Raw genomic sequence first — 19371 nt, forward strand, 5'->3', positions numbered from 1 at the left:
GACCCAAACAGAGGAGACAAGGAAGACTCACCTGCGAGGTGGCCAGGACAAGTTAGTCCGCTGGAGGCCAAGAGCAAAGGTGGAGATTCCAGGGACCAAGGAAGGAAGAGGCTCCTAGGCCCAGGCCCGCTGTGGGAGGGCTGGGTTGGTGGTTATCTCACCCGACTCCAGCCGACGCCCAGAGGTAGCTGACTTTACTCTGGGCCCAGCCCTCCCCCCTGACAGGCCAGGGCAGCCCTCTCAGGTCCAGGTGGGTCTTGAAATAAGGACCCTGTTCTGCCCTCCTCGGGGGTCTGCAGCCTAGCCCACTGCTCCAGCCCATTCCTTGCATGTGGCCCAGGTGACCAAAGGAAGGCAGGCGTGGCCGAGCCCAGAGACCAGAAGCCTCTCCCACCCTCTGCAGGAGCTCTGTGGCTCTCTGTGCTCCAGGCCAAGGGCGCCTCTCTTTTTCTACTTCCTACCTCAGGACCTTTGCACTGGCCATCTCTTCTTCCTGGAATGCCTTTCCCCTTGTGACCTCTGCCTACAGGTCACTCTCCCTGTCATGGACAGTGTGGCTCTACTCTGCTACCCCCTCAGCATTCTCTCCCTTCCTCTGCTATATTGTAAAATAAAATCACAGACCTTCCTCTGTGTTCTGACCTGTCCCTCTGCCTGCCACCAGCTGAGCACGTGACACAGAAAGCAGGAACGTGTTCAACTACAGGGACGGCTCCACAGACCTCGGAGAGAGAAATGCCACTCAATGGGCGGATATGTCCAAAGAATCAGAAGGAACCAAGTATCCCTGGGTTTTAGGTATGCTTTCTAGAAAGTTCTACTGAGAGCCTCTACGCAGCATCTTGCTGCAATGAGAGGCCGAGACTCCGACTGGACAGGCCTGCCCACAGTGCCCGATGCTGATGGGGGTCCCCACAGTGCCGGCTTCCAAACTGCCCACCTGAAGCTCCTGTGTGCCTGGAGGAGTCCCCTGGGCAGCTGCTCTGGTTTGGGTGAGTGTCCCCGGAGGGCCACGTGTTAAAGGTGGTACTTTTGGGGGTTGCAGGGAACCTCTGGGAGGTGGAGCCTTGTGGGAGGTTTTTAGATCATTGGGGGTGTGACCTCAAAGGGGCTTGAGGACCCAGGCCTCTGCCATCTTCCCACTTACTCTAAGTGGTTTTGCTCCACCTTGCACACCTGCCATGATGCAATACCTCAGCAAGCCCAAAGCAATAGGGCCAACTGATCGTGGACGGAAACTTCCAGAACCACAGCCAGAATAAACCTTTTCTCTTTATAAGTTAATTATCTCAAGTACTTCATTAGAGTGATAGAAAACTGACTAACACAGCAGTGGAACAAAGAGGGGATCCTGAGCCCACGAGAGCAGTGTTGCTGTCATCTGACACCCAAACCCTCATTCCACAGAGCAGAATTCTCGGCCTCGACACTGTGGACATTTGGGGCCAGATGGTTCTTTGCCATAGGGGCTGCTCTGACCACTGCAGAAAGTTTCCCAGCATCCTGGGCCTCCAGCCACTTGGTGCTGATAGCAGCAGCCCCCTGTACAATTGTGGCAACCACAGATGTCCCTGGACATTGCTCCTCTCCAGAGCTATGCCAAGGGCTACCTCTTAAGCCCCTTTCTTGGAAGTCTCTAGAAGTCTCCAGTCCAGTCCTGAGATCTGCTGGACGCCCCTCAGCACGCTGCAGCCCTTCCTCGATGTCCCATGCAAACCCCCAGCACATATGATGCAGTGTGCCCTCTGAGGCAGGACGGCCGGGGACGCACATGGTCCACACATCTGTCCAGCCGTCTCTGATGTCACGAGTCAGCAGATCTAGCCACAGGAAGATGGCCAGGGCAGCTCTGGGCCTCTCTTCAGGGTTTCCCAGCTGTGGACCTTGGGGCTTGCCCTTCCCTGGGTGGGGACTGTCCTGTACACTGAAGGGCACACAGCAGCCCTGGCCTAGGCCAGGAGATTCCAGGAGTGACCCCTCTGAGTCAATGTCCCCTTGGGGTGCGAGTGGAGGGCAGAGCACCCACTGGGTGAGAGCGGGCCCTGGAGGAAGGCTTCTCACCGCAAACAGGCGGCAGGGGTCTGGGTGGAGCCGGGGGTGCAGGGTCTAGCAGAGAGGGACTGCCGTGTAGTTTGGGATGTAAAAGGATTTTTAAATAATAATACTAACGCCGAAGAGGCTGTGGGGAACCTGGTCCCTCCTGGTCACACGGCAGGTGAAGCCGTGAATGGGTACTAAGGTGCCTCCCAGGACAAAGCACCACCAGCCGGAGGCCCGGATGCTGACCTCAGAATCCTTCTGGTGGAGGGTTTAGCCTAAAAAGGCTTCCAGAAGAGCAATGCTGCCTTCCACACAAAAGTGCCGGCCACTTGTGGATTCTAGTATCAAAACTGGTAAACAGGGCTGGGGCTGTGCAGGAGAGCGCTTGCTTAGTACGTGGGAGGCCCTGGGTTCCATCCTCAGCACCAATAAAAATAAGTAAATAAAGTAAAGGTATTGTGTCCATCTACAACTAAAATTCTTTATAAAATAAGTAAAAGCTTATTTTTTTAAAAAAAACCTATGTAAACTTTTTTCTTTTTCTTTTCTTTTTTTTTTTTTTTTTTGGTGATGCTGGTGCTGGGGGTCAACCTAGGGCCTCGCACACCCTAGACAAGGGCTTTACCAGTGAGTTCCGCCCCGAACTTTTCTCATATGCAGTTTCTTTTAGTTGTAGATGGACACAGTACCTTTTATTGATTGATTTGTTTTTCTGTGGTGCTGAGGATCGAACCCCGTGCCTCGCACAAACCAACCCATGGGGCCGGGTGTGTCGTGAGCGGTGAGCGCCTGCCTGGCACGCTCGAGAACCTGGGTTCCATCCCCAGCACCAAAAAAATAAAGTGAAACCCACGTACCAGGTGGGGTTCATAAATTAGCCCAGATGAGGACAACAATAGAACCCCGTTCACAATAAGATGCAAACCACAGTCAGAGACCGAGAGACACAGAAGCAGGTTGGTGACAACATGTTAAGAGGAGACAGAAGCCCGCGGAACCTCCCCTTCAACGGTCACCGTGGAGCCACTGTCTCCGCGTGGACAAGGATCTGTAGGAACCAGGGAAACGTGAGCCGTGGGGGCGGGATCACGGCCACTTTCACCTTCCCCACCTTCCTTGATCAGTTTTTTTACGATTCACGATTTTTCTCACAACACAAGCAACTTCTCCTGTTCACTCCATTCCATCCTTTCTTTCCAAGGTAGGGTTTTATGATTTTTAAAATTCTTGGCTTACCTTGAGTTTGATGGTTCCTTTATCTAAAAAAAAAAAGAAATTGAAGAAAGTTAAATCGAAACTGTTGGGACTGGCAGATGTGAGAAGTTTTCTCCAAGATGGTGGGTGGGAGGTGAAGGCTGGCGGGGACAGGCAGTGCTGGGCTACTCAGGGGGAAGCTGGCCTGTCTGCCTACTTCATTTACCTCCCCCGGCCCTGCCCAAAGTAAGCTGGGAAGGAAGTAAAGAGAAAACTCCGGGGGAGAGGACCAAGACTGGTGGAGAGAAAGAAGAGGACACTGAGGTCCCAGAGGAGCCCAGCCCAGTCGACCAGAGCTGCTCTCCCATCATCCCCTCAGCTCTTCTCCCTGCATGGAGTCATTGGAGGCTCTCACACCTGTCCTGGGCTTTCTGGCCTCCAGGAATTGATTAAGTATCTACAGTTTTTGCCTCCCGGCATCCATTCCCTATTTCCTGCTAACAGAACCCCAGATTCCTTGGGAGAGCCACTTTCCCAGTCCCATGGCTCCGAGGGGCAGTACCCATGTCCCTTGGGGCTCTGTGCTAATCTGCCTAGGCCTTCCTCCTGGTTCCAGGGATTGGCTCAGGGTCCACCCATCAGAGGCTCCGTCTTCCCATCCTGGGAAACGGGCCCTTGCCCTGGTCTTCAGAGGAGAATCAGGCCCCACCAGGATTTGGGACAAGGATCCAGTCATGGCAGCCAGTGGGCTTCCTTTCTGCTGTGGGTAAACTCGCTCCTGCTGAAGTCAGCAGGGGCTGCCTGCGGATGCCCCCAGCTTCCACATGCCACCCCAGGGGCAGGCGCGGCCTTGCTGGCCTCAGGGCCCCCGGTGTTGTCTGGGTCCCTGTGCCCAGGCTCCGCCTGAGGAATGAGACTGCTGGTTCTGCAGGACAGCCAGCGCCCGGGGCAGGCCTCTGTGTCTGGCTAAGGGCCAGAGGCTGGCTGGGAGCCAGCGCCCCACAGTGACAGATCTGAGAGCCCAGGTCTGGGTCTAGGCATCGGGGTGCTGGGGCACCACAGGACCATGAAGTCCCCTCCAGGTCCCCTGTCCTATCTCTGGCCTGGGTCTGCACCCCCAGAACCAGGTCCACTGAGGACCAAGGCTCTCTGGATATTAGGCCCCGACTGGGCAGGGGACTGGTCTCTTGGCCCTCACCCTGTCCCTCTGGGAGCCCACAGCCTGCCCTCCCCCTCCTCCCCAGGATGTGAAATAGGAGAAAAACCAAGCACCGTCCAAGATGCCCCATTCCTGGGGGCCTGGGTGGCTCCGCTTTGGAGAGGAGAGCAAGCCCTGGGCGGCACCGGAGGACCTACCCAGGACAGCTCCCTGGCTCTGGGCCACCGCCTCGCCCTGGGCCACCAGCTGAGCCTGGACGGTGACTTCCTTGGGGAAATTAAAGATGGTCACACTGATGACTTCCTGCACTCCCGGGCGGAAGACAGAGGGCACAGCTATCAAATAGCCCCTACAGGAAAGGAGAAGGGAGATGAAGGTCCCATCCACCCCGGACTGGCCAGCACCCTGGCTGTGCCGGGGAGCTCCCTGGAGGCAGACTCCCATCTTTTCCTGACCACCCCCAGGTGACACTGCTGCTCCTGGAGGCCTGGGATTGACTTATCCACCCCGAAGCCCCCATGTTGGGTGAGAATCTGGTCTCATGGGACACACCCAGCATCACCGCCAACCATCACTCTCTGTTTTCTGGCCTCTGGCCTCCTTTCTCTGTTTCCTTCTGTCTCAGGACCTTTTCACGTGCCATGCCCAGCGTCCAAAATGCTCTCCTCCACAAGGCAGGTCACCAGCAAGATTCCACATCATCCTGACAGCCGTCATGTCAGCAATGTCACCATGACCCCACTTACGGAGCCAACGAGTAAGCCCCAAGGAGGGCAAGCCATGTTCCCCAGTCAGCACGAGACCAGGCAGTTGGACTCTTTCTGATTGTCTAAGACCTTTCTAGAAGGCAGGGGTCATTATCCCACTTTTCTGATGGGAAGCGGACTCTCCAGAAGGATCAGGCACAGGCACCAGATCACACGGCCAGGAAGGAAATGGTCCTGAGTCACCTAACCTGAAGACCCAGGTCCTCCCTGCCTGAGCTCCTGCATCCCGGTATCTGCACCCTTCCATGGAAAAAGCACAAAGTTTCTGTCACTACACAAAATGTCCTGGCAAGTGCCAAGAATCTAAGCAACAGCCATGCTCTGATCCCAGCCATGCAGACTATGGGTACCGAAAAGAAAGACTAAAAAGAAAAAGGACCAGGCAATGAGATCCGACTTTCAATTCCTCCGTGATGATATCATGTCCATAGGCAGAAAGATGGATTTAGACCCTTACCTCACACCATATACTAAGACGTGAAGAGAGAAAAACTGTAGAAGCACTAGAAGAAAATACAGGAGGAAGTCTTTGTGAACTTGGGTTAGGCAAGGATCTCTCAGATAAGAGGCCACATGCACACTCCATAAACGCAACTGAGAACGGGGCTGCATTAAATTATCATTAACGATGTTCCGTTCCAAAAGACAGCATGGGTGTGGGGTATCTGCTGCTGGCTGCAGGGATGGCCACAGTAGGCAGTGACCCCAGGATCATGCTGCGCTCTCTGCTCGCACGGTGGCCACAGTTCAGTCCCTCGGGATCACACATAGGTACAGCCTCAGGACCGACCAGAGCTAGCAGTGACCTTGGGTAGGTGTTGTGTACAATCTAATCCTAGCACTGCCCGGCACAGACGATGACCTTGGTTCTGAAGGTGTCCTGCCCGGCTCCAGCACGGGAACGTGGCTTCCTTCAGGACAGTGCTCCTGTCTGACTCCCAGGAGTCCCTAGAGTTTAGAGAGGTCTTCCATTTAGCACGTGCAGAGAAAGACCATCATCTCCGTCTTCCCTGGTGACTTTCCCAGGTAACCTTCCTTGGTTTCCTTGGTTACCTCACCCCATCTGGGCTACAGCCTTCATCCCGCTGCCCAGAGAACTTCACATGACCAAACCCACCTCTCCTGCCGCTCGGAAGTTGCCGCTCTATGCAGCTGTTGGGCTGTTTTTCCAACCAAGCGCTATCGAGTCCTGACCCACCTGCCAACACCTGGGCTGACACTGTCTCCTCTCCTTCGGGTCTGAGAAGGTCCCAGACTAGGAAATAGGGTGTTTGGTTAAGCATGGACAGAACTGGCCTCACGACAGCATGCAAACTTACGCGGCTCAGGTCACAGGAGCGGGTAGCCAGAGCTATTCCAAATGAGACGAAACTTAGGCTAGGTGAACTGTGGCCCTGACTTAGGGAGGCCAGCTGACCTGAAACCCTGGGTGGGTTATTGTTGGGGACTTCTCTTTGCGATGATGCCTCCCAGAAAATGAAATTCCTCTTGACTCAGTCGATCAGACCTCGGGATGACCTTAGTGTGGGACAAACACTCCTGAAAACCCCTTATAATTCTTCAACAGTCATGCTCAGAGGTGCAGGCCTGAAATCCCAGGAACTCGGGAGGCTGAGGCAGGAGGATGGCGAGTTTGAGGGCAGCTCAGCAACTTACTGAGACCCTGTCTCCAAATTTAGAAAATAAAATAAAAAGGGCTGGGGATGTAGCTCAGTGGTAGAGCTCCCTTGGATTCCATCCCCAGCACCACCAGGGAATAAACTAATAAATAACAAATAAATCTGTCACCCAAGGGCTCCAAACTTGGTCCTTTTAAGCTGGTGTTTCTCCATTGGGTCCAGACCTCTCGGTGGAGGGCCGTCCGGTGCAGTGTGGGACCCGTGTCTCTGGCCTCTACCCAGAAGATCTCAACAGCCCTGCCTCCCCCCTAGTTGTGACAACCCAAAATGCCTGCAGACACTTGGGAATGACCTCAGAAAGGCGGAAACCCCCTCCAGGGATGCGAACCCCTACTCTAAAGGACACCAGCACAGAAGTGGGCGGGTTCCCTTCTCACAGAGCCCAGGGGAGGCAAATGCCAAAGCTCAGAACACAGTGCAGTGTTTTGTACTTTTCCAACAGTGACCAGAAAGGCACCGGCTCTGGGAGTGACAGCCCCCACCTTGACTTGCTGTTTACCTGGGAACCTTCTGCACAAGAGGTGGTGGAGCAGGCCACCTTCTAAATGCCCAGCTGGACTTTACAGGCTGGGCTTGTGCTCGGGCAGCCCCCTGAACCCACAGCCCCTCCCGGCTCAGGAACTTGGCAGGTCTGGATCTTTTCCCTGAAGCCAATTCAGGGGAACCTCTCCCCCAGCCAATGACCTCACCTTCTCACCGGGTCAACCACCAGAAGCTCTGTAAGCAAACTTCCAGAAAAATGTCCAAGCCAAACACACACTTCCTCCCCTCCACAGGGCCACCCAGGGCAAACACCGTCCCAGCCTCCTCCTCTTCACATCTCGGGAAAACGGAAAATCGCCACCCAAGATGACAGTCCCCATCACACCCAAAACAAGAGGTGGGGTGTGGGGGCAGCTTGACCTTTGGGGAATCCCTGTACCTTCCTCCACCACCCCGGGGGGCTCCTGACGTCCCCTCCCCATTTCGATCACGGAGACAGCCCTCCAGGGCCAGCCCAGAGCAGAGGCTGTGTGGCCTCGGGCAGGTCGCTGCAATCTCTGGGCCAGTCGCCGGGATCCCCGCCCCAGAAGGCAGCCGCCTCCGCTGTGGCCCAGGGAGACTCACGGGGCCTGGGGCTTCGCGGCGCGCACTCGGTCCCTCGAAGGCGACAGCAGCAGCAGCAGCACCAACTGGAGCAGCATGGGTCGGGACAGGGCGCCCCTCATTTTTCGGCTTGGCGGGGTCGCAGCGCCCAGGGAGGGGGTCGGGCCCCGGCTGGGCCAGGGCCACCGTCCGAGCGCAGCCGTCCCCACGCCGCCGCCACCGGGGGCTCTTTGTTCGCAGCCCCGGTGCAGTGCGCCCGGCGCCATGCGCCCAGCTCCGCGCCCGGCCACGCTGGGGCAGCCCGGCCAGCCCCCGCCTCCGCCGCGTCCCGCCCGCCCCGCGCGCGTCCCTGCACCGCGGGCTCAACCCCCTCAGTGTCCCCAGCTCGCTCCGCCGCCCCTCCCGCCCCGCCCAGCCCACCACGCCCCCTCCACCGCCCACCGCGCCCACCGCCCGCCCTGTCCTGTCCCTCCCAACCTCTGCCACCCCACCCCCACCGCCCTGCCCGGCGCCTCCGCAGCCGTCCCCTCGCGGTCCCCTCGAAGAACCCTCTCTGCTGTGCCTGGGCGTCACCACCTTCACCCTCCCACCGCTCAGGGCCCCTGCCCAGCCTCCCACTTGGCCTGGACCTTGCACTCTGTGCAGCCTGCGGGGCCCTTCGGGGAAACTGAGTCTGGCCAGCGGTCAGTCCTCCCAGGATGCTCCCCCACACCCCTCGGTCGCAGATCCCCTTGACCAGGCCCCTCTCCTGTGGGCCTCGGGGTCGCGCTTCTCCTTCAGCAGACACTAGAGTTGGCCGGGAGCTTCCTGGTGTCCTCTTGTCCTGTTCCCTGTGCCACTCACAAGTCTTGTCCCAGCTCCCTGTAGTGAGGACTCCCCAGCTACCAGCTGCCCTCCCTCAGTGCTGACCACCCACCCACCAGCCCCAATCCTGTGAGCTCCCTGTGTCCTGCCACCCACGAGACCAAGTGCAAACTCCTGGCTGTCCAGAAGTGGTTCTAGTGGCCCTGACCTCAGCCTGGTTCCTGGAGCTCCTGTCCACCTCGTTACCACCTTGCCCGTGCCCATGACACCCCTCGGCCTCCCTCCTTCGCTGATCCAGCTCCCGCTGAGGAGCAGCCCTTGCTCCCCAGCCAGGGTGGGCCCTCTGGATGCCCCGTGCCCCAGGCACAGGATTGGGGCTGACCATCGGCCATCCAGGTAGCACCTAGCCCCAGGACAGGTGTGGGCAGGCCAGGACGGACAAGACTTGTCCCTAAGCATGTAGGCCGGAGATGGTGAGCACACGCAGGGGCTGGAGTGGATTGGATGGGGGAACATTGGTCCCTCCTGCTGAGACATCGGGAGATGCCAGCCTCCAAGGACATCCCAGGCCACCCCAGGGCAGGTGGTGCCAACCAAGAACCAAGAGCAACCTCTGGTTCAGTGATGCACCATGGACCAAGGCGGGCTGCAGGGCTGGGGTGCGGCTCGGTGAAGGGCTGCCTGTACCGTGAGGGTCCCACCAGACTGTGACAGGGCTGGAGACCCTGTGTCTGGTGATGCCACAGCACATGTCACCCTCGCAGCCGTGACAGCACACGGCTCACTCTAGCATGTTTGTGGTGACGCTGGTGCCAGCAAGGGTCTGAGTGCCCATCGTAGAGAAGGCACCACATGGCACTTGACAGTGGATGACTTGCTGCTTGGCCTGGTTACTAGACCTTGATCCTTACTTCAACGTGTGTTCTCCTTGTTAAAAAGAAAAAAAGAAGAAAGTTAACCTTGAAATTGCTATGTGACACGGGGGCAGCGGTCCTCGTCTCTGTCTCCCGGTCCCTGTGTCTCTTTGTCTCTAGATGATGTGACAGATGGGAGGTGACTGGGCTGCACCATCAAGGTTTAAGGGAGGGCTCTGGGATGTCCACAGCCCCTGCATGGGATCGCCATCTCTGAGAAATGAGGCCACATTTCTCAGAGTGGACCCAGCTGTCCAGAGGGGGACTAGCCAGGCGGGGGCGCGGTGGCACACACCTGTCATCCCAGCGGCTCAGGAGGATCACGAGTTGAAAGCCAGCCTCAGCAACATCGAGGCCCTAAGCAACTCAGTGAGACCCTGTCTCTAAATATAAAGTACAAAATAGGGCTGGGGACGGGGCTCGGTGGTCGAGTCACTGAGTTCAATCCCCAATGCCAAAAAAAAAAAAGAAACAGAGAAGCTGACTGTGTGACCCTCAGGCCAGGCCAGCACCTGCCTGGCCAGCGTCTGCCCGGCCCAGCCCTGCGCCTTGGCCCTGCACCTCGGCCCTGCACCTCGGCCCTGCACCTCGGCCCTGCGCCTCGGCCCTGCGCCTCGGCCCTGCACCTCGGCCCTGCACCTCGGCCCTTGCTGCCTCGTAAGCGCCTCTGCCCCCCCGCCCCGAGTGAGCCTTCTGGGCTCCTGCCTGAGTCCCACCCCTGGGCTTCCTTGGTTCCTGGACCCTCTGCGCCAGCTCCAAGGCTGGCCCGGTGCCAGCATCCCCTCTCTCTGGAAGGGTGTCCCTCTCCTCTGCCTTTGGGGCACCTCACCCGTCCCCCGGCAGAGGGGTCTGCCCTGACCACCTGTGAGGTCACTGAGTCTCACAGAACCACGAGACCCGAGTCCCCTGCTGTCCCAGGCGCCCTCCACCCTGCCGTCGGCCCGACACATCTACCTCCCGCGGCTGGGGACTGTTCAGACAGCCAACTGCATCCTCCTGTGGCCCAGAGGCTGGGCCCCCGCTGGCCCCACTGCTCCCGAGGGCCACCCCGTGTGGCCCAGCCTGGCATGGTGTCCCCTCCGCCCCTGGTTGGCAGTCGAGTCATCCCTCAATATCTGAGGGGAAGTGGCGGCGGGGCCCCACCTGCAAACAAAAATCTAAGGCGGCTCAGGCCTCCTTATCCGACGGCTTCGTCTTCCCCAGAACCTCGGGGCGCCCCCGGAGACCCCGAGTCAGCACTGGGGCTGGGCTGCGGCTCAGGGTCGGGCCCTTGTCCAGCCTGCCTGGGGGCCCGGGTTCCCTCCCGGCCCTGAAACACCAGAGAAGCAAAGGCCGCAGAGTTACCCAGAACCCCCCAACACACCTGGTTACTTTCCACCTCTGACTGTCCTCTGTCCTCTGTGTCGTCTGGGACTCTCGTGTGTCGTGGCCAAAATACATCCCGAGCACCTTTTCGCTGACTCCACATTCTGTGACCTCCCTCTGGCAGTTTGAACTGGCTGCAGCAGAGCGCACTGTTCTGATTCTTTGCGGAGCTGGGGACGGAGCCCAGGGCCTCACACGTGCCAGGCCAGCGCTCCGCCACAGGGCCCAGCCCCAGCCCTTAATGCTATTTGGAAAATACAAATTTGTCCCTACAAAATGGACACATGGGGACGGATTTGGGCCTCAGGTGTCTTGTCTCATCTGCCGACATGAGATTCTTTCTTCAAGAAAATCCCAGGCGAAGGCAGAACCCCACACCTGGCTTCTGGCGTCCCGCGGAGGTTCACGCCCCGCACACCCACACCCCACACCCTTCACACCCCCACTCCATCAGGACCCCCACCTCGTTTCAGGCGACCGCCTCCCTCCCAGGCCTTCACAGTAACCCACCTGCCTGCGCCCGTGTCCACCGGGGAACCTGGGCCTGTTTCCCGGTCAGTACGGGGCTGTGGCGATGGCAGAAGGTGCCACGTCTGCAGTCGAGGGAGGAGAGAAGAATGTCCCCGCGCTTCTGCCCTCGTCGATGCTTTATTCCTCAAACTTCACTCCACAGGTTCTTAACCAGACCCCGAGGCTGGGCGCTGCAGTCGACATGACCGACTCACAGCAAACCCTTCTCGATGAGTCTCAGCTCTGCAAACACACTTGATCACGACAGGCTCGTGACGGTCCCTCTGCACGCCAAGCTCCAGGGTCAGATCCGAAGTCTCAGCCTCAGGCTCCGAGTCCAGCAGGTGCCCACTCGCTCAGACCCGGTGACCAGGTCAGGGCCCAAGGCAGGCTTCTCCGGGGTGGAGCTGGCGGCTGGCTGAGGAGGCGGTCACAGGGAGAAGCCTGTTCTCACCAGGGTCCAGAGGCGGCTGTGGAGTCTGAGAGCGGGGAGAACAGGCAAAGGGTCAGGCCTCACCCCCGTGACGTGTACTCACCGCAGGATCCGTGTCATTCTGAACTGCTTAACATTGTGCACACACAGGTCCGTGTATGTGGGGGTGTGTATGTGGGGGGTAGGGGTTCCCCTGAATGCCCACCTGTCAAAAATGATGACACGGCAGGACGCAGTGGCGCTCACCTGTCATCCCAGCGGCTCAGGAGGCTGAGGCAAGAGGATCTCAAGTTCAAAGCCAGCCTCAGCAATTAGGCGCTAAGCCACTCAGTGGCAGGGATGGGGCTCCGTGGTTAACCACCCCTGGGTTCAATTCTTGGGCACATTAAAAAAAAAAAGACACAGGGTGACCACAGAGCATGTGGCTCAGAGACGGAAGAGGCGAAGTCACCACGCGGGGTCAAGCAGGACTGCGGGAAGGGTGGCCCTCGGGGGCACCAGGAGGAGAACGTGTTCATTTCCCTGTGTAAGGACCCCCATGTCACTGCACAAACATCTTCATGAGTCTCCAGGAAACACCGTATTTTGGTTCATAGTCACAGTCACGCTGTGGCTCCGTCACTGACGGGTCACCCTGGAACTTGGCACATCCCCTCCCCCTGCCATTGGTGTCTCAGGCTGCAGCTGACCGTCCTGAGGGCCTTGGGTCCCTGTGCGTCCCTGTCCTTCTCGCCCGAGGACGCCACAGGTCTTATGACTTCTCACCCGGGCCTCTCTCTCCAGGTGACCAGGCCACAACCGAGCCACCGGGTCCCAGGGAGAGTGTTCACCCTCCAGGGGCAGCAGGCCACTGGCCGGGTCAGTTTTGGACCCAGGAGGCCAGGAGCAACCAGACCACAGCTGGACCCCCAGCTCCCCCACTGCCTCTACCCCTGAGAGGGCCGTGGGGTCTGTCTGGGGCTCACGGCTGCGGACCTGGTGGCGAGGTTGTGGCCTGGTCACCTGGAGAGACAATCCATAGGAGAGCGGCTGCCCTGTGCCCGGGGCGCAGTCCCCGGGGCCTTGGGGAGCGGGTGGACGGGCCACCAGCCCTTTGGTTTTCTGAGACCACCGCACATCTGTGAGTAGCTGCTTCCCGGGGTCTTTTGGGACCCCCCCCCCCCGCCATGCCGTAGGTATGGGGGGAGGGCTCTGCAGGGGCAGGGGGCCTCTGGCTGGACTCACCGCAGCTGTGTGCCCGGGGGACAGCTCAGATAATCTCCAGGGTCCTTTCAGGCAGGGACGCAGGCGTCACCTTTAATCAGTCACGGCGAGGCGGGCGGGCGGAGGGGCAGAACGCGGTTAATGAACGGGCTCCCTGGGCGCAGCGGGGAGCGCTGGGAAAGCCGCCCTGGGCCAAGGCGCAATGTCCTGAGGAGGGGGACGCCCCCCAGGGGGGACCGCCACACAGCCAGGGCGCAGGGAGAGCTGGGCTTGTTCCTGCGGCTGCTGTCACGGGTTCCCACCTCCCTGTGGCCTCCCGCAGCACGAGCTCTCTCCCCCAGTTCTGGAGACCAGAGGTCAGTGTCACCCAGGCTACGGCATGGACAAGGCTGAGTGTGTCCCCCGAGGGTCCAGGCAAGGGGAAATAGGTCCCCAGTGGCCATGTGAGAGGGGGGCCGCCTGGGGACGGTGACCTGGGCTGCTGCCCCTGGAGGGTGGACTCTCTCCCTGGGACCCGGTGGCTCGGTTGTGGCCTGGTCACCTGGAGAGAGAGGCCCGGGTGAGGAGTCATAGGACAGCCTGACCCACGTCCCCCTCTGGCTTCCTGGCTTCCCATGTGAGGTCTCCCTCATCCACGGTCCCACCACGATGTGGCCCCTCCAAGGGGGCCCTTGCCCTGGTGTCTGTCGACTTCTCCCTTCTTCGTCTTACAAGGATCTTTGCAATGGATTTAGAATCCGCCTGTATAATCCCGGATAATCTCATCGCTATCTCAGGATTCTTCACAAAATCCCATCTTTTGCCACACAAGGTGATATTCACAGGGGCCAAAGATCAGCACTCGGACATCATCCAGCCGACCACAGTCATCCCATAGCGTAGGGGCTTCATCCGATTTGTATTGCTATAACAGAATTCCTGAGACGGGATATTTTATAAAGAAAAGAGGTTTAGTTCTGGAGGTTTAAGAGACTGTGCTGATACCTGCTCGGCTCTGGTGAGTGCCTTCTGGCCAGGTCACAAAGCATCGTGACAGGAGCATGCGGGAGAGGGAGAGATCCACTGGAGAGACAGGGAGAAGGAGAGATTCAGGGCCTTGTCTTGCTCTTTACAACAACTCAATCCTGAGGGAACTCACAAAATTCTCAAGAACAACGTGAGGGCCTCACCTCCCACCAGGCCCCGCCTCTGAAGGCTCACAGCCCCCTCACATGGCCACACTGGGGATCCAGACCACAGCACGAGGCTCCAACTGTGCCTGGATCTGGGGACGCGCCACCCTGTGTCATCTGTCAGCCAGGGAACAAGACAGGAAGCGAAACCCACTTGAGGTCTCTCAACAGAAGGAGGTTAATACAGGGCCTTCGCAGCAGTCCCGCCCTGCCACTGAGAGCCACAGCCACTGTGTGGGGAGGGAGCGTGGCCATGCAAACAAAATAACCATCTTACAGAAATGTGGCCCGGGCCTGCAGTTTGCCGACTCCTGATCGTCCACACTCTCTGTAAGTGACGATCCCATTGTGGTATGGAAATTACATAAGTAAGCAAAAGCTGTGGGGTTACCCCGGAGCTCAGACTCCCTGCTACGTGCCTGGTGGACGTGCCGCCTCCGCCTTTGAAGAACTTTGAGGACGTGCCTGATTCTCCCCACCTCCGCTGCCTGCTCAGGTGAGGCCCACCCTCTCCTGTCTGGATGGCACAGATGCACAGGGCAGAGCACTCACGCCCTAGCTCCACACCCCCCCGAGGTGCCCAGCACCCAGGCACTCCTTCCTCTGGGCCTTTGCTCTGCTGCCCCTCTGCCTGGACACCACCAGGACATCGCATTCTCAGTGGGGACGTACTCTGGCCCTATCCAAACCTACAATCCCTGCTCCGACACGGTGTCTTCGCCATCTCTAATTTTTCCCTGTCTCCCCTCTCTAGAGGACAAACTCCACCAGAGCAGGGGACTTTGTGATCATTCTCGACACAGAGGACATCATCAAGGATATCTTTTGGAGCTGGTCATGGTGGCGCACCCCTGTAATCCTTGCCACTCGGGAGGCTCAGGTAGGAGGATCGCCAGCTCAAGGCCAGCCTCAGTGAGACCCAGTCTCACAAAAAATAAATAAATAAAAAGGGCTGGGGTGGTGTGGCCCGGTGGGAGCCCCTGCCTGCATGTGCGAGGCCCTGGGTTCCATCCCCAGCCCCGGAAAAGAAATGGAAACCTACAATCATCTGGGTCCCCGTGAAAAATGCGGGTTTCCCGAGCTCCAAGGGCCTGACTGGATAAGCCCTGGGGGGAAAAATCTATCCGACTTGGCGTTATGCAGATCTCATTCCGATGGGATGAGACAGAACACAGACGGAAACGGGGCTTCCGACGTGACTCGAGCCCTCTGCCCCCCACCCCAGCCCTGAGGAGCCAGGGGGCAAAGGCCTGGGAGAGGCCCCCGGACCCCAGGGAGGAGGGGGGCGCCAGGCTTCCCACAGTGAAGAGCCAGAGGAGCACAGAACCCCCCAACCCGGGGCAGAAAGGACGGGAGGGAACCCCACAGGACAAGGAGGGTGGGCGCTGGCCTGGACCCTCCCGCGGGGGCCAGCCGGACCCAGGACAGCCCTGAGCAGAGCCCCAGCTGGTCTGCAGCCAGGGCCCGGCCGATGGGGGTGCACGGAGGGGAGCACACAGTCCCCCAAAGGCTCCTAATTGCCCAGGGTCAGTGGGTCACCCAGATAATCCTCTGGGCCACATGGGAGGGGGAGGGGGTCTCTGCCACGGCCAGGGAAGCTTCCGGAACTCCCCGGGCCCCGTCAAGTCCAATTAGCCAGTGAGGCGGGAACGTGGGCTGGGGCCAGCGGGGCTCCTGGGCAGGAGAAGGGCCAGGCCCAGGCCCAGCTCCCTCATGGAAGGAGGCCACAGGCAGGGGCTGCGTCGGGGACGGGAGGGGGGACGCTGGCTTTTGGTCCGTGGGGTGCTCCTGTTAGCTGCAGGGCCTGGGGTCCTGCTGCTGCCTGGGTGATCTGAATTCTGCTCAGGGAGGACAGAGCGCGGGACCGACCCTGTAGGAGGGCCCAGAGTCCTCACAGTGAGGTCCGCAGGGCTGGGCAGAGGGGCCGTGGGCAGCGTTGCTTCATGGGCCCGGTGCCATCCCTGGATGAGGGCACAGACTCACTTTCAAGTCCTTTCTGGAACCACAAGGGTTTGAGCAAAAGTCTCCTATTCCTGAAGATATCAAACCCACCACACCTCATGGCCCTGCGATTCCACGCTCAGGTACAGTCCCCAGAATTGAAAACAGGCCTTCACACCAAAACTTGTACCCATGTGTTCACAGCTGCACTGTTCACAAGGGCCAGAGGTGAAAACAGCCTGAATATTTGTCAACAGGTGAATGAATAAAGAAAATGTGGTCTGTCCATACAACGGAATATTATTCAGCCACGAAAAGGAACAAAGCACTGCCATATGCTACCCACACAGACGAAACTCAAACACATGACAGAAGCCAGACGCCGAAGGCCACGTGGTGCCTGATCCCACTCACCTGAAATATCCAGAACAGGCAAATCCACGGGCAGAAAGCAGGCCAGTCAGTGGGTTCTAGGGCTGGGAGAAGGGAACGAGAAGTGGTGGTTAATAGGAACCGAGTTTCCCTCTGGGTGACAGAACGTTCTAGAACTAGATCCTGGTGACGGTTGCAGTTTGGGGAATACACAGGAAACCGCTTAGTGTAGGCTGAATTGTGGCCCACACCCCAAACGTCCACCCAGAGCCTCGGCACGGGATCTGATTTGCAATGAGGTTCTTTGCAGATGCAAGGAAGGAAAGAGGTCTCAAAACGACCCGTCCTGGGTTGACAGAGCTCCCTAACCCACGGCTGGTGTCAGAGGAAAGATGAGGGAAGACAGACAGGTGAGATGGGGGTGCAGCATGAGCCGGGCGACACCTGGAGAGGCCCAGGTGGACCCTCCCTCAGAGCCCCAGGATGCACCAGCCGCTGGCACCTGGGCTTGGGACTTCTGGCGCCCGGATCAGGACAGAGTCAGCCTCTATTACCCTAAGGCACCCAGTCGGAGTCAGCACCCGGGTGGCACATCTCACGGTGTTGCGCTCGCACACACACACACACACACGTACGCGCACACATGCACACTCACATTAGCACCACACATCTCCCGTTCTGCAGCGTCTCCTCCTTCCCCCGTTTCCGTACTCTGTGGGGGCTTCCGGGACTGCTCACCCTCCCGGAGGCCCCTCATTTTTTCTTCTCGCTTACAATGTGACACTCACATCCTCTGAAGCCTGGCCCTGGAGGACAGCGTGCTTTGATTTAGCAAGGACAGCGAGTCCTGTGGCACCCACAGATGCCATCACAGAATGCACCCTGTCCTGAGGACTGCCCGAGCCATCTCCTGTGGCTCTCACAGACCTGGAGGCTGGACCGTCCAAGTCTCGGGGACCCACAGCTGGCAAGAGCCTTCGTGCTGCATCGTCCTGGCTGAAGGCAGAAGGCAAGAGAGTCAAGAGAAGGGGGGCGAGGACCCAAACCATCCTTTTGGCAGGAACCCGCTTCTGTCTAATTAACTCATCAGTCAGCTTTTTGTTACTGTAGCGAAACGCGTAAGGCAGACTGATTTATAGAGAAAAGAGGTTTATTTTGGCTGGCAGTTCTGGCATGAAGATTCGGCATGACACAGGCTCTGGTAGGGCCCCTTGGGCTGTGTCACGTCATGGCTGGAGAGTGTGTGTCTCTGTGTGTCTGTGTGGTCTCCCTCCTCCTCCTCACACAATCACAAGGGCTCTGCCTGAATGACCCCATTGAATCTCATCACTTCTCAAAGGCATCACCCCTAAACAACAGGGTGGGGTTGAGTCTCCACCCTCTGAATACAACTAACGAAAAGCAAGAACTTGGGCTGGGGTGTGGCTCAGCGGTAGAGCGCTCGCTTAGCACGCGTGAGGCCCTGGGTTCAATCCCCAGCACCACATAAAAATAGATAAATAAAATGAAGGTGTTGTGACCACCTACAACTGAAAAATAGATATTTTTTAAAAATTAAAAATAAAAAAAGCAAGAACTCACCCCGGGGAGGCTTTGGCCTCTCTCACTGTCTCCTGGACCTAATCACCTCTCTCTAGCCCGCCTCCGCCTGCGTCCCTTGTCGATAAGGGGGAGTACTCACAGGGTCATGCCTCCGTCCACCAAAAGTAGGGTGTTTTAATCACCCCACAAAGAATCACTGTACCCTTCCTCCGTCACCCACATTTTCTCCATGCGTCCACCCCAGCCTGGGCTAAGCAAGCACAGACATCCTGCACTGGTGTGATCTGTCTGTTCTGGACATTTGACATCAGTGGACTCACACACTCTGGGCTTTTGTGCCCAGCTTTGGTCACTTAGCAACCAGTTTTTCAAGTACCTTTACACTGTGGCAAAGGTCAAGGCTGCATTCCTTTTTTTTTTTTTTTTTGGTACCAGGGATGGAGCTCAGGGACACTCGACCACGGAGCCACCTCCCCAGCCCTGTTTTGTATGTTATTTAGAGACAGGGTCTCACTGAGTGGCTTAGTGCCTGGCTTTTGCTGAGGCTGGCTTTGAGCTCCTGTCTCAGCCTCCGGAGCTGCTGGTATTACAAGTGTGCACCACCACGCCCAGCTGCATTTCTTTTGATGACTGAACAGTATTCCACTGTAGAGATGGGCATTTTGTTCCTATATTCATCTGTTGGCGGACATTCGAGTTGTTTCCACTTTTTGGTTATCACAAATAAACATCTGGAGCAATTCTTCGTTTGGCGTGTGTTTTTTTTAAATTGGGGGGCACATCCATAGGGGTGGGATTGCTGGGTCATGCATGTCCGTGTTGACTGTTTTCAGAAATGGCTAAACTGTTCTCCAAAGTCGCTGCTCCTTTTCACACCCTCACCAGCCACATATGACAAATGCAATTTTTATTCATTTTTGCCCAGACTCGATCTGACCTTTTCATCAGAGCTGTTCTGGCTGGTTCCAGGTGCCATCTCGCCGTGGCTCTGGGTGGCATTTCCCTCCTGACTCTCGGTTCCTACACCTGTTGTCCATCTGTCCGGCTTCAGTGGGGAGTTGTCCTGGCTCGGGGTGTGTGACAGATACTCCATACGCTAAGAGGCTAAAACAGAAAACACTATTCTCACTGTGGGAGGCTGGAAGTCTGAGATCACAACTGGGGTCCGGTGAAATCCACTCCTTGCTTCG

General features: G+C 58.0%; 1 protein-coding gene, 1 long non-coding RNA gene and 1 other non-coding gene across 8 annotated transcripts in view; 1 reads left to right on the plus strand and 2 right to left on the minus strand.

Moving 5' to 3' along the window:
* The window catches only part of Cpamd8 (C3 and PZP like alpha-2-macroglobulin domain containing 8), a 69010-nt gene extending 60772 nt beyond the window's left edge, over positions 1-8238 (minus strand). For all 6 annotated transcript variants that reach the window (XR_013434222.1, XR_013434223.1, XM_078037758.1 and 3 more), the window contains exons 1-3: positions 7947-8238; positions 4591-4742; positions 3277-3299 (exon numbers count right to left, since the gene is read on the minus strand). Coding sequence is in view for 4 of the 6 variants with exons in the window: in XM_078037758.1 (XP_077893884.1) it covers positions 3277-3299; positions 4591-4742; positions 7947-8191 (420 nt within the window). In the remaining 2 variants the exon portion in view is untranslated. The remainder of the gene's footprint in view (positions 1-3276; positions 3300-4590; positions 4743-7946) is intronic.
* Positions 8239-8435: 197 nt separating this feature from the next.
* LOC120891753 (uncharacterized) lies at positions 8436-11994 on the minus strand. The gene is made up of 3 exons (XR_005736265.2): positions 11519-11994; positions 11007-11142; positions 8436-9656 (listed from the first exon to the last, which is right to left on the minus strand). It is a non-coding gene; the product is annotated as an uncharacterized LOC120891753 (long non-coding RNA).
* Positions 11995-18054: 6060 nt separating this feature from the next.
* On the plus strand, positions 18055-18126 carry Trnaa-agc (transfer RNA alanine (anticodon AGC)). The gene has a single exon. It is a non-coding gene; the product is annotated as a tRNA-Ala (tRNA).
* The last annotated feature ends 1245 nt before the right edge of the window (positions 18127-19371 follow it).

The sequence above is a fragment of the Ictidomys tridecemlineatus genome, chromosome 2 (assembly GCF_052094955.1).
Source record: "Ictidomys tridecemlineatus isolate mIctTri1 chromosome 2, mIctTri1.hap1, whole genome shotgun sequence".
Classification (NCBI taxonomy): domain Eukaryota; kingdom Metazoa; phylum Chordata; class Mammalia; order Rodentia; family Sciuridae; genus Ictidomys; species Ictidomys tridecemlineatus.